This window comes from Drosophila arizonae, chromosome 5 (genome assembly GCF_054131065.1).
Source record: "Drosophila arizonae isolate 15081-1271.41 chromosome 5, UAZ_ARI_1.0, whole genome shotgun sequence".
Taxonomy (NCBI): Eukaryota; Metazoa; Arthropoda; class Insecta; order Diptera; family Drosophilidae; genus Drosophila; species Drosophila arizonae.
In genome coordinates this window covers 21,316,453-21,329,539 of record NC_142925.1, presented here as the reverse complement: position 1 = coordinate 21,329,539, position 13,087 = coordinate 21,316,453, and the positions used below count along the sequence as shown (strand labels likewise).

At 36.3% G+C, this 13,087-nt stretch overlaps 1 protein-coding gene, 5 non-coding genes and 1 pseudogene across 7 annotated transcripts; 2 read left to right on the top strand and 5 right to left on the bottom strand.

The window, feature by feature from the left end:
• Positions 1–212: 212 nt before the first annotated feature.
• On the bottom strand, positions 213–284 carry TRNAE-CUC (transfer RNA glutamic acid (anticodon CUC)). Its single transcript has one exon. It is a non-coding gene; the product is annotated as a tRNA-Glu (tRNA).
• A 393-nt stretch (positions 285–677) lies between these two features.
• TRNAE-CUC (transfer RNA glutamic acid (anticodon CUC)) lies at positions 678–749 on the top strand. The gene has a single exon. It is a non-coding gene; the product is annotated as a tRNA-Glu (tRNA).
• A 218-nt stretch (positions 750–967) lies between these two features.
• Positions 968–1,039, top strand: TRNAE-UUC (transfer RNA glutamic acid (anticodon UUC)). The gene has a single exon. It is a non-coding gene; the product is annotated as a tRNA-Glu (tRNA).
• Positions 1,040–1,218: 179 nt separating this feature from the next.
• Positions 1,219–1,290, bottom strand: TRNAM-CAU (transfer RNA methionine (anticodon CAU)). Its single transcript has one exon. It is a non-coding gene; the product is annotated as a tRNA-Met (tRNA).
• A 6,796-nt stretch (positions 1,291–8,086) lies between these two features.
• TRNAI-AAU (transfer RNA isoleucine (anticodon AAU)) lies at positions 8,087–8,160 on the bottom strand. Its single transcript has one exon. It is a non-coding gene; the product is annotated as a tRNA-Ile (tRNA).
• Positions 8,161–9,254: 1,094 nt separating this feature from the next.
• LOC108617644 (uncharacterized) lies at positions 9,255–9,964 on the bottom strand. Its single transcript, XM_018013485.2, has 2 exons — positions 9,656–9,964; positions 9,255–9,586 (listed from the first exon to the last, which is right to left on the bottom strand). Exons 1-2 carry the CDS (start codon positions 9,817–9,819, stop codon positions 9,316–9,318), a joined length of 435 nt encoding a protein of 144 aa, XP_017868974.1. The 5' UTR covers positions 9,820–9,964; the 3' UTR covers positions 9,255–9,315.
• Positions 9,840–12,898, bottom strand: LOC108615022 (general odorant-binding protein 56d-like; annotated as a pseudogene). The gene is made up of 2 exons (XR_016270161.1): positions 10,608–12,898; positions 9,840–10,398 (listed from the first exon to the last, which is right to left on the bottom strand). The product of XR_016270161.1 is annotated as a general odorant-binding protein 56d-like (transcript).
• Positions 12,899–13,087: the final 189 nt, after the last annotated feature.

Genomic DNA, 13,087 nt, shown 5'->3' with positions numbered 1-13,087 from the left:
ATATAATGGAATTTCCAAAACAAGAATATTATCAATTAAAATTAAAACAACTAATTTCATTCAAAACTGAGTGGCCATAGCAATAGCAAAAGTAATAATAATTCTTTTATACAACAGAAATAAACTAAATTACTCTAATAAATTACTATAATAAAAAGCAAAAAAAAAATAATAATAATTAAAAAAAAAAAAAACCTGCGCTTTAAGCAATCTTCCCATACCGGGAATTGAACCCGGGCCTTCCGGGTGAGAGCCGGATATCCTAACCACTAGACAATATGGGATGTGACTTCACGGCATCCAAATTCTCAATATATATTTACTAACACAGCATATTTTTCATGTATTATTAAATCAAACAGCAAAACTTTGCTGATGTCAAGTAATTTTTTTTAAATATTATATGAATTCCAAAAAACATAGAAAGAAAAACATGTGTATATATATACAAAAACAAATATGTATACTTATTTAATATATTATAATTAGAAAATTTCTTTTATATTTAACCTCGAGAAACTCTAGTTACTGTGTATAATTTAAAATTGTGATTTTCAATCGCCATGGGCTTAACAATGAAACAAAATGCCTGAATTGCATTAACCATCCAAGCAGAGTAGTTGCCAAAGTTTATGCTTATTATACTATATAACAAATTTGGCACGTCGACAAGCACATCCCATATTGTCTAGTGGTTAGGATATCCGGCTCTCACCCGGAAGGCCCGGGTTCAATTCCCGGTATGGGAAGCAATGGCGATGAATTTTTTATTTTTTTTAAGTTTAGATTATTAATTTAAATATGTATTCACATGCATGTATGTGTGCACATATGCTACAAATGTATATTATTTCATGTGATACAATATGTAAATGAATTTCGATTGGTTTTAGTTATGGCCTTCAAAATTGTGACTCACAAGCATTTGTTAATACTCAAATATGTTATTTGACAACACAACCACCGGTCCCATATGGTCTAGTGGCTAGGATATCTGGCTTTCACCCAGAAGGCCCGGGTTCGATTCCCGGTATGGGAAGTAACTTTTTTGTATATTAATTAATATATATATTTTTTTTGATTTCATTTTTCAATTATAAAAGTTATCAAATTATTCCAAGAATTTATAGCGTTCTCTCCAGGTTTGTATACAATTTTTTATGTAGAACTAATAAAAAAAAAAAAAATTGGAAACCCATTTTCCAACCAACTATATTCTAGCAGAGCAAGGTTTCGATCCTCGGACCTCTGGGTTATGGGCCCAGCACGCTTCCACTGCGCCACTCTGCTTGTTGTCTGGGTTTCTGCTAATGTGCAATAAAAGACTGCAGCTGCTCAACACAGAACAGCTATTGTGGATATTGTATAGTATTTTGGTCTCTCTCGCACACATGCGCATCGCTGCTGTGCTCATTCTTTGAGTCGTCGCTGGACCACGGATTCACGTGGATTACGTATTTACTTAGCTGTGGCCACACACAAGCGTTGACGACTCTTATCGCAACGTTGCATGCGGACGCTGCTTACACTCTCAACTATGCCCCTCTCCAACCTTCTTGTTCTTACTGCTGCTGCTACTACTGTGTCGACAATTTTCGCCTTTAGCACAAATATGACTTTAATAACCGCGTGTCCGTGTGTCGCGTGCAATTTCCTGTTGATTCTTTTACGTTTCTGTTTGCTCTGCTTGCAACGGTAGCCCAAGTCAGCAAGTTGAATTTCAGGTGACTTTAAATATGCTAAAAATAGCTAGCATATACTAGCTGGATTGACCAAATGATATATTAAACTTAAATATGAAAAGAGTTTTACTAGTTACAACTTAGTAAATCGTTAAAAAATTAAAATTTTCGTAACAAATTTTTTGTTGCCCTGACTCGCAGTAGCAACTGCTTGTTTAGTGAGTTTTGAGTGTCGAAAATATTGATCAAATTATATGAATGAATGCGGGCCTGTAATTATATTGCAGAAATCATGTTTTTCGATTCAATGCAAATCAAAGTAATTTGCAAATAAAGTCATATTTTGCTATATTTGCATTCAAATTTTCTGTAATAACTATGGCTCAACTGCAGCGTAAATATGATTATTTGCTACCCAGTTGTTGTTCTCCATGAGGGGGTATGCGAAATCAAATTGACATATTTTGTCAATAAATTCCACATTTTAATTAATTTTCGCGCGCCACTTAAAAGGCAGCAGTACCGTTACTGCAGTGCACACACACGACGGACACGCCCAATGCCCATTTCAAATGGGAAAATGTTCAGAGACCGCAAACACTAAATTGCAAATAAATTTGTTTAAATATGCAATGGTAAAGCGTCAAGTGTGTGAGTGTGGATGCTTGTACTCGTATATATATATATATATGTGTGTGTGTGTGTGAATGGAACTCCAAAGCTGCGGCATGCCACCTGCTGGGAGGGGATGCTGCGGTGCCTGCCTGCAGCAAGAGACATGAGACAAGAGACAACGTGCGCATCAAATTTTAATAGGAAAACCCCAAAAAGTTCAAGCCACAAAGTCCATTTCCATGGCACCCCTTTACGACTCGCACAGTAACTCCTCGCTCGCATCCACCCCCCACCCCCCATTTCCCTCAGGCACTGTTGCTGCTGCAATCCCGTTGGCCTCGACATGCCTGATGTACGTTTCTGGTTTCGGCCACCAAGATGTTGCATTGACATTGAATATTGATGAAAATAAATCGAATTTCCGCCAGGCAGCAGAATTTTCCATGGCCAAAGCCGGACGATGCGATGGATCTGCCTGCCCAGCAGCCAAAAAGAAAAAAAAAATTGCCGAGAAAAAAAAAAAACTCTACAATATCTCCATATGTAGAGCTCCATGTCTGTTTATATTGATTGCCAAATGGTTTGAGCCGGCAAAAAGGGTTCCGGCTGAATACATCTATCTGTTTGAGTGTCAAAATCCCACGATGTGTGTGTATGGGTTGAGTGTAGCTGTGTGCATGTGTGTGTGTGCTGCATTACGAGAAATTTGCGGTTTTAGAGATTCAAAGTTTTGCTAGAAGACAAATGAGTGACAGTCAATATGGCTATAAAGCAGGAACGTGTTAAAGAGATAACATCGGAGAGTGATTGCAATACTATTGGAAAAATATATTTCGAATAATCTAGGGAGTACCTATATTATAACTATAGAAAAGTATTTCTTTGGTTGATCGAGATCTAGCGATCAAAAATCTGCTCAATAAATTAATATTAAAATGTTTAAAATTTGAATGTAGTATTAAACTTTAAATTCTCAATAACATTTATTTATTGACTTATATTGATTATATTAAATGTGCTATAAAATACAGAAAATTAATAATAGTTAAATAATATTAATTTTAATTTATTAATTTTAATATTTTCAAACTTTGATATGTTTCGTTATTCATGCAATTCAAAATAGTCTTCAAATTAAATTTCTCTTCAATGCCATTATTCGTCAGTATAATTGTAAATCTAACAGTTTTCTACTATAAATATATTTTTGTAGGTCTTTAATGATTTCTACTCATTTAAATATTTTACAAGAATTTAATTTCAAATGAAATAGTATATATAATTATTATATAAATATTTGCACTTCCTCAGCTTTTCACCTAAATCTTAGTATATAAAACTTCAATTTCAAATATCGCACAAATTTGCACATTATATAAATATATATAATAAATGCATAAATTTAATAGCGGATTTCCACTCACTTCCTCAACTTTTTAGCCTTAATCTTAATACATCACGCTATATCTACCATCGGATATTTGTAACAAGCGCCAGCCTCCTGGTAATCAATGTGCAATCAATTCAAATTCAAAGCGAAGACTCATAAGCCCATCGTCAAGTGCCTGGCCTCATACATCATTTTTCGATGAAATTTTAAATCGTTGCGCAAACAGCTTTGCAGCAGCCCTTCACTCCCTCGTTCTTTCGTCCGTCCTCGTCCTCATCCTCTCCCTTGCCCTCGCCCTCGCTCACAAATGCTGAAAATTGGCTTTTGATGTGATGCTGGGGCATAAAGCGGCGCAGTTAACACTTGATTTGTATTTAAAAATTATTGACCAATTCATGGTTGCTGATTAAGTTTGTGTTTGTGCTTGTCAAACGGTCAGGTGCAGATGTGGGTGGGCGTGGCACTGGATGGGGCGGAGGCGGAGGCTGTAAGCGCTTGTTTGTTTCAACATTGGCAACCGATTGATTTTTGCAGCCACAAGGCTATGGCCACGGCCACGGGAAATTGCATAAACGCCACACACACACACAGACAGACACGGACTCGGGCCCATATGAAAATCCAATTTTCCAGTGATTGATCATACAAAGAGAGAGAGAGAGAGAAAGAGCAAAAGAGACCGATAGAGAGAGAGAGGGAATGAGCTAGGGACAGAGCGTTGCTTGTGGTTGGAGGTAGTTAACCACACACATGAACACACACATACACACACCAGCACACACACACGTGGCTATATGTCAAGTTGGTTTGTCTGCTGGACCATACGCAAAAATAATGTAATTAAAGCAATGTTTGCATAATAAAAACAAGTAAGAACGTTGCAGTCGGGCGATACCGATTGCAGAAGACTCATTCACAGCCCAAACGCTGTCAACCAGAGTATATAGTGCAATTTTCAAGTCTAGTGCGCAACAAAAAACAGGGCATGATCCCATTTAAAATGGGAAAATCATCGATAGCTATTGCTATGATCATTGCATAATTGCATTCAAATTACATGCATATGTATATAATTTATACAATTTTGACTTTTAATAATATACATGTATTTATATCCATATATTGGATACCGGCTTCAAGCTAGCAGCAGATCAGCGCGATTTTACTATACATGTGCACACACTCATCGTCTATTCTATGCGTACAGACAGAAGCGCGCCTTTTCTCACATTCTTAGAATTTCGATTGATTTCTGGACTTTCTAGCCGTTACTGTAGTTTTGTCTGATGACGCTCTCTTATTAAGCTATTCTATTTTAGCAGCTGAGTGCTCGAGCAAAGCAATGGCGCGGGTGCTAAGGGCGACGCAAGTAACGTTAGAGTAGGGAGGTTCGAACCTCTACTATGTTTTTTTTTTTTCATACATTTTTCGTTTTTTATAAAATAGATATTTTATTGGGAAGGTGCGAGCTTGACTGAATGGCACTTAATACTTTTCATTTTCTTAGTCGAATAATTTTATAAGTTTAAATTTGTTTCTTCTTAAATAGCCCTCAAATACATATATGCAAATACATACATATGTATATATGTAAGTCTGCACGCATAGCATCAAGCATTCCAGCCTTATACACGCGCTCATTTGTATGTGTGTATGTATGCACACATAAATGCGTACTCTAGCATATTCTAAGAATCTCGTTGCGATTGATTTGTCTTTGCATTGTTTTTGAATTTCCAGCCACCACTCTGGCTTTTCTTTGCTATGTGGCGTCATAACAATAATGTGATTTCGTTTTAACTTCTATTGATCGAAACGACGCGGTGGTGCTGTAGGCTGAAGCGCCGACGATCATTATTTTAGCTATTTTGACAAACATGCTGTTTGGGTTGGGTGCGAGTTCAAATCCCGCGGAAAACACTTTTTTGTAAATTGCAAATTTTTGTTATTTTAGCTTCTTTTAAATTTTTTTAAATTCATAAAAATGTTTCCTTTTGTATTATGAATATCTATTAAGCTTATTTATATGTACAAATGCATAAATAGATGGCTGACGCATATAAATGTCGCGATACGGGCACTGTAAATGCCGATTGCCACGCCCCTAGTGGCCGTCAACTCCTCAATTTTAGCCAGTTCTTAGAACGAGTAACCGGTTACCTAAATGCAAAATTTGAATTCTTACGCTAAAAAAATGTGAAAATTACAGGGTATTTTTCGATATGCCACGCCCCTAAAGAGGCTTAAAAATTATTTTTGGGGCATCGATAGAGGAGGCTACCAGTAACTTAACTATCCAAATTTGAAGCTTCTAGCTCTTAAATTGTAGGAGATATAAACTTTTGCGGTTTGCCACGCCCCCTATGGGCGGACATATATCTACCATAGCTCGTTGGACTTGGGTGATCAACCCGCGTATATATACCAAATTTGAGATCTCTAGCATCAATAGTGCCTAAAATATAGCAGAATTCGAAAAATCACTATATCTTCAGGTCCGATTTGCCACGCCCCTAAGGGACGTAGATATATAATTTTTTCACCCATCTTCATAGAATTAAAACATTAGCTTACGTGCAAAATTTCAGCATTCTAGGTTTATAACTTTAGGAGATACAGTTTTGTCCGATTTGCCACGCCCCTAATGGGCGGAGATATATCCGCCATAGCTTGTGATCTTGGGTGGTTGGCGCGGACCTACATACCAAATTTCAGCTTTCTAGCTCTTCAACAAACATGATTTCTGGTATATCGGAAAACGCATTTTCCGATTTGCCACGCCCCTAGTGGGCGGATCGGGAAAATTTTAACACTTTATAAATCGGAGATATACACGAGTATGTGTTCCAAATTTCAAGTCTCTAGCTTCAATAGCGCCGAAATAGATTGCGTTCATACGGACAGACGGACAGACGGACAGACGGACAGACGGACAGACGGACGGACAGCAAGACGGACATTGCACAAAACCAATATACTCATTTCACTTTCGTGAATGAGTCTAATTAATATTTGTTGCATTTTGTGCGACGTGCACACTCGCACACACTCAGTGAAAGGTCCAGTCATTGCATTTATGACTCCTGCTCTGTCCTCCTGCGTCTATCTGCTTAACTCCTTTACATGTTTACCTAGGTGGCGGCAGTGGCAGCGGCGTTGTCTGCCCAGCGCTTTATGCGGGCTGTCAAATTCAGACAGTTTGCACACATGATGTACAATCCGCCCTCGTTGCCCTCTCCTAAAATCCCTTGTGGCGTTAAATTCCCCCTGCAAAATCCAGAGATTTGGACTCTATTGCAGCTGCTACTGCTACAACTACTCCTGCTGCTGCTGCTCCTGTTGCTGCCCCTGCTCCTGCTGCTGCTGTCCAGAGCCCGTCTGTTTGTTCAAGTTTCGTTTCAGCAAATTATGTTCGAGCATATGGAGGGGATTTACATTGGTCCGGCAACTGTTAACAAACACTGGACAACACTGACAAACACTCACAACACTGGCGCAACAACACTGCTTCCTGCACACCGGAGGCAGAGTTGTTGTTGTCTGTGTTGATTGTCTGGGCTGTTGCATTCGACGTATGCAAATATTGAAATAAGTCTTAATTGAATACAAATACTCAATTACATTGCGGCACATCTATTTTGTGGGCCCGGCTCAAACAGTTTCTCTTCCAGGCAAACACACACGCACAAAAGCAACTCCACTTCTTTGCAATTTTGTCAATTGTTCCACATTTTTGCTTTATAATTTCAATTTTGTTCATGGTCATAAGTGTCGTCGTCGTCGTTGTCGTCATCAGCCTCATCGTCCCCCCCCCCACCCCTTTTTTTCAATCAGCTAACAGAATGGTTATGGTAATGTATTTTGGCAGGCTGTGCCTGCGTTTGGTAAAAGGGTTAAGGATTAGTCTGTCATATTATGAATGCGGGCTCTATGCTAGACTGTTGTCTGCCGGTGGTCAGACAATTATTTTCAAAAGCAAGGGCAGAGGCTACAGACTTTGTTTAATAAACCTACATATATGCTGGTTACCTTGAACGGAAATGTTGAATTATGCTTTCAAAATGTCATTGGTTTAATATATGAATTAAATGTTTGTTTGTTTATAATTATAAAATGTATAATATTCTTGTGGTACTTTGTTTTATTATTTATAATTTAATTTTTTTATCTTCATTAAATATAAAATTAATTAGTAATTTTTCCTTTAATTTTTTTTTGTATTTTACTTATCAGATATATTATAAATTTTCAAAGAAATAACAAGAATTCCTCTATTTATTTCAATCAAATCGAATTTTAAATGATATTAAAAAAGTGAAAAAAAAAATAAATAAAATAATTGAAAATATGTATTATGCTTAAAACACTTAAAAATAAATTTTACAAAAAAATCTGGTCATGGCCCATGGGGGGATCGAACCCGCGACCTTCGCGTTATTAGCACGACGCTCTAACCAGCTGAGCTAATGGGCCGATGTGAAGATGTGCAGCTCAGAGCAGTACACGAAATGAGCGTGCAACGAAATGTATTTCGAGGCATACACATTTTATTGGCCACATTTTATTTATAAATTATAATTATCTCTCTTTCTGCTTTAACGAGATAAGATTATTCTTAATTTATTTTACTGCTCGTATGTTTATATTTAGTGAACATATTTTTGCTTTTTTTTCTGTTTAGTTGAGTGAAATAAATAAAAACGAAAAATTTGATAAGCAAATTTAGTTTCTGTTTCGTTTGCTATATATGACATAGTTTACTCCGTTTTATTTATTTATTTATTTATTTATTTATTTATTTTATTTTATTTTATTTATTTTTTTAAATAATATAAATATATATAGCTAAATTCTATTTATATAAGAATTAATGTCAAAGTGTATCAAATATATGCATATACAAGTACAAATTAAAATAGAATATTTGTATATTATAGAAATAATATACTAGCTAAATTATCTGCTCAGATTTCTTCAATTTAATTTAAGCTCTTGCCGTTTACGACAAACCGTTTTCAGTGTAGTTTCATTGGAGTCATTTGGGAGTACAAGGACTTAATACTTCATCAGCCATTGTTCTGTAGCATGACATGCATCTTGAAGCTATGCTCCGAAGCGAAACACAAACCCAAACCAAGTAACACGCATTTGACACTTCATTAAAAAGCAACATTACCAAAATCAATTAGAGTGTAGTCCCCTAAGCCCAGGACATAACCAGCAAAAGCAAATAGAGATGGATGGACAGAGTTGTAGATGGATATATAGATACAAACAGAGAGAGATGGAGAGAGTTGCACAGTATCTTTGTTGTTTTTGGCTAGCAAATAAACAAACAATTGAGCATACACGAGCTGCTACCCATTGTATTTGTTGTTGGCTCACCCAACTCTGGCGCTGATTCACAAACTGTTTGAGAAACAGGCGAACAGAGTAGAGCCGAGACTATGTTTGCATTTTGAATTGCCGGCACCGATATTTGCACTGGTAAATCGCCAGACGGCAAACGGCAAACGGTAGACGGTAGACGGCAGACAATAGACGGTGCTGGTTAAAGTCCTAAAAAATTAATTAAAAACGTGTTTATTCATAGTTATTGTCTGTGAATGCGTTAACATAAAAAACAAATCACTTTTTCACAAATATGCAATCGGGCGCACTCTCTTTGATAACCGTCGCTAACCAATTTCTTATCTGTTCTGATGGCTGCAGCCCCTCCAAGCGATTTAGCTCCTGGCCCTTGTGCATAATCAGTATCGACGGCACAGTACCCACATTATACGATAATGCCAGATCTGTCAATTCATCGATATCAATGCGCGCCATCTCCATATTGCCTCTCTGCTCATTTATAATACATTTGAGGCGGGGCATGAGAGCTTTACAGGGCGTACACCAACTAAACGGCATTCGGATAAAACACTTGATCGATAGCTGGTATAGTTTAGTCTACGGTTAGTGCACTGACCTGGCATAAAAATTTACTAAAACTGGTCTCTTTGAACGTCGTACTTTCTTTTCAAAGTCGCTCAAATTGGATATGTCAAATATGGTCCGGCTGGCAATTGTTTTGCGGGAATTCAACAAACTTTTCAGCAGTTTAATTTGTATGGAATTCCTGTTTAACGACATTTTAGCGGTAATTTTGAAGACTTTTTATTTTTTATTTTATTTTCGGATTCTGTTCTAAAGTTATATAGCCAAAAATTAAAAGAAAATGGGAGGAAAATTTTTCTGTAAATTTGTGAGGTAGGTCGAACGAATAAAAACTGTTTTATAGAGAAACATGAATTTATACTTGAGCTTAACACTAATAGAAAAGGTTGCTTAGTAATATGCTTAAAGATTTATTTCAAACTACTTAGCTAAGCTCTAGGCCCAAGCCCGATTCCTATAGAAGCATCGATAGATCTGAAAGCCGGTGTCGCACTTATTGGCACCTTTGATCGACGCACAGGTGGCCAGAGCGGCCTTCACTTGATCCGCTCCGGCGGCGGGCGCCAGCTTCTGCAGCACCGCATCTCCGTTGATCTGACCCTCGACTATAAAGCCAGCCCTCTCCAAAAAGCAATTGGCATAGCACTTGACCTTATCGTCGGCATCTTCGAAGTTTCCATTGCGCAGCGCAATCGCTTGCTCCTTGGTGTTGCCCTCCTGCTGAGTTCATTGCATGGCATTTGCACGAATCGTAGACCTTTGTTCAGCAGTTAACTAAGGTAAGATTAACAGGTTATATTCATATGAAATATATGTTATTATTCTTATTGTAATATACTAAAATAAAATATTTATTAATATGATATATATATTATATTTAATTATTATGTATTATAATACATATACAATGTAACAAATAATGTACTTTTATATATTTTAATTATTTTTTATTTTTTAATATAAAATCATAATCATTTACTCACATCGGCTGCCAAGGCCATAGTTAGAAAGCCCATTAAAACTATTAGCAATTTCATTTTCAATGAGTTTTTTATATATAGTCTATATGTTTGTATATATTTATTATTTATCTATATATTGATAGTACTTATATTGTAGAATATTTTCGTTGGCCTTTTGTATTCCTTCTGTTAACTGGTTTTGTTTTGCATTGCGCTTTTATATGATTTTTGCATTGATTTTTCGATTTTAATTTCGTTGTGGAATAAGCTTTTATGTACTTATTGAAAATTAATTTTGTCAACAATATAATTCCAAGAATTATGTTAATTCTTATAGTTTTTTGCTTCCTGATTATTTCATGAAGATAATGAAATTTAATTAATATGAAATTTCATTTATTTAAAAGTCTTTTTATTAAATTCAAGGTGGTCAAACCGGGTTTTTATGTAACCGATGAAGTATATTCGAGCCTATGTACTTCCTTCTCCTCAGATCACATCTTTGTCTTTGTGTGCTAGAGTAAAATACTTAATTTATTAAATATAAACCTCTTCTCATTAATGCACTCTGATATTTATCCCAACGCTTAGCTCTACAGTTTCCTTTCAGCTTTATTTATATATATTCTTTTATATTTTATTTATGTGTTTTCTCTCGCATCTCTAAAATGTATAGACCCGTTTGCTCTATAGCTACAAATATCTCTTGGTGTCTTGGCCAGCTTCCAGGCTAATTATGTGACCTACTTGCCAAAGCGTCAATGAGATTGCTTTAAATTTGTTTGCCTTGGTCAGCAGCTACTTATGCCTCACATACACACATCCACCCACCCACACACAAAATATATACTATATACACATATATATTTGGGTCACATTAGATCGCATAAGGCTGATAACATTAAGCAGGCACTTTCTTCATTTGGCCATGTTTGCTTGCTTGAAATGAATGATGAGCTCTCTGACTATGTGTGTGTGTGTTGTCTAAACATTTTTATGATTCAGGGTTAGAGATAGGATACATTGCTGTCATTCAGCTAGGCTTTACATAATCTACAGCCTTTCAGCAATTAGTTTTTGTTTTTGTATGCCACAGATGATAAGTAGCCAAGTTCTGCAAAGAGTTTGCTTTCAGAGATGGATGGCTGGAAGGATGCTTGATTGACAGGCGTTTTGATAGAAAGTGGGTTAGGGTTGCCTAGGCGAAATCAAATTTAATGCAAATATCAGCAAAATATAGCTGGCTTTAAAGACAGTCTATGATACAGCCCATTCGGTTATTCTGCATGAATATGAACTACAAAATATTTGCATGCTGATAAGAAATTAGTTTTTTGTTATCATTTTCAAATTGTTACGAAATTAAATGAGTTTTTCCACACACAATCATAAACCATAAAATATAATATACATAACCATGCATATATATTTATGCGCTATGAGAGCTTGTAGCCTGTGGAGGCGGGGGGAGGGGCCGGCAAATGTAATTAAAAAACTTTCCAACCGCATCAACATAAATGTATGGCGCATAAAATACTGTGCATTTGACAATTTTTGGTTGACATTTTCTCACTCTGGATGTGTATGTGTGTGTGTGTGTGTGTGTGGGCGTCACAGAAACCGCTAAAAAGTTGGGCGTGACGCATTGTATTTAGCCATTTTGCAGCTAAATTAAATGCTCGAAAAGTTATTATTGTTGTTCATAAATAAATGCCGGCTGGTTGGATATTCATCGATGAGCGGGCGCTCATTTAATGTGTTAAATGCTTTTACGAGCCAACAAGCTCCTGCCCTGTACTCCTTCTATATTTATTGTTTTTGGTAATCGGGTATGTGCGGGTGGGGACCGTACGCAATTTCATTTATTTTAATTGAAGAGAACGGCTTGGCCTTTTGGGCCATTGCTGTGGCCATAAAGTGTGTCCAAAAACCGTTAAAGTGCTCTGAGCAGAGGTAAACGACTGTTAACTACCCTGTAGAGAGCTTTAAGTAAATGAAGAATTCTGTGGATGAACTTAAATTGATGTATGTACATATTATAGGGGTAAAGATAAGCGACTGCTAAAAACCCTATAAAATATATAAATTCTTCATGTATCTAACTTTGTATTTTGACATGAAGTTTATACCAAATTAGTTAAAATCTTAATGGACTACTGGTACCTTGTATGTTAAAGTATCAACAAAGGCATTTATAAGGGAAGTATAATGTAATCTACTTATAAGTATAGAACTAGCTCGTTAAGTGTGTTCGGAAGATATGCTGTAAGAAAATTGAACTAACCTGAAGAAATCTATATATTATATCTATATATATAAAAGAAAGTTGTGTAAAAGTGAAGACTGCTTATAACTTGATTTGGGCTGAACCAATTTTCATGGTTTTTGATTTGTTGGATTTGTCTCCGCAACGAGTTTAGTATAGGGTCTTAAAAATACTGAAAAAATTTGCCGAATACTTGAAAAACGCGGTTTTTTCCCCAAATGTTCAAATTTTTTTT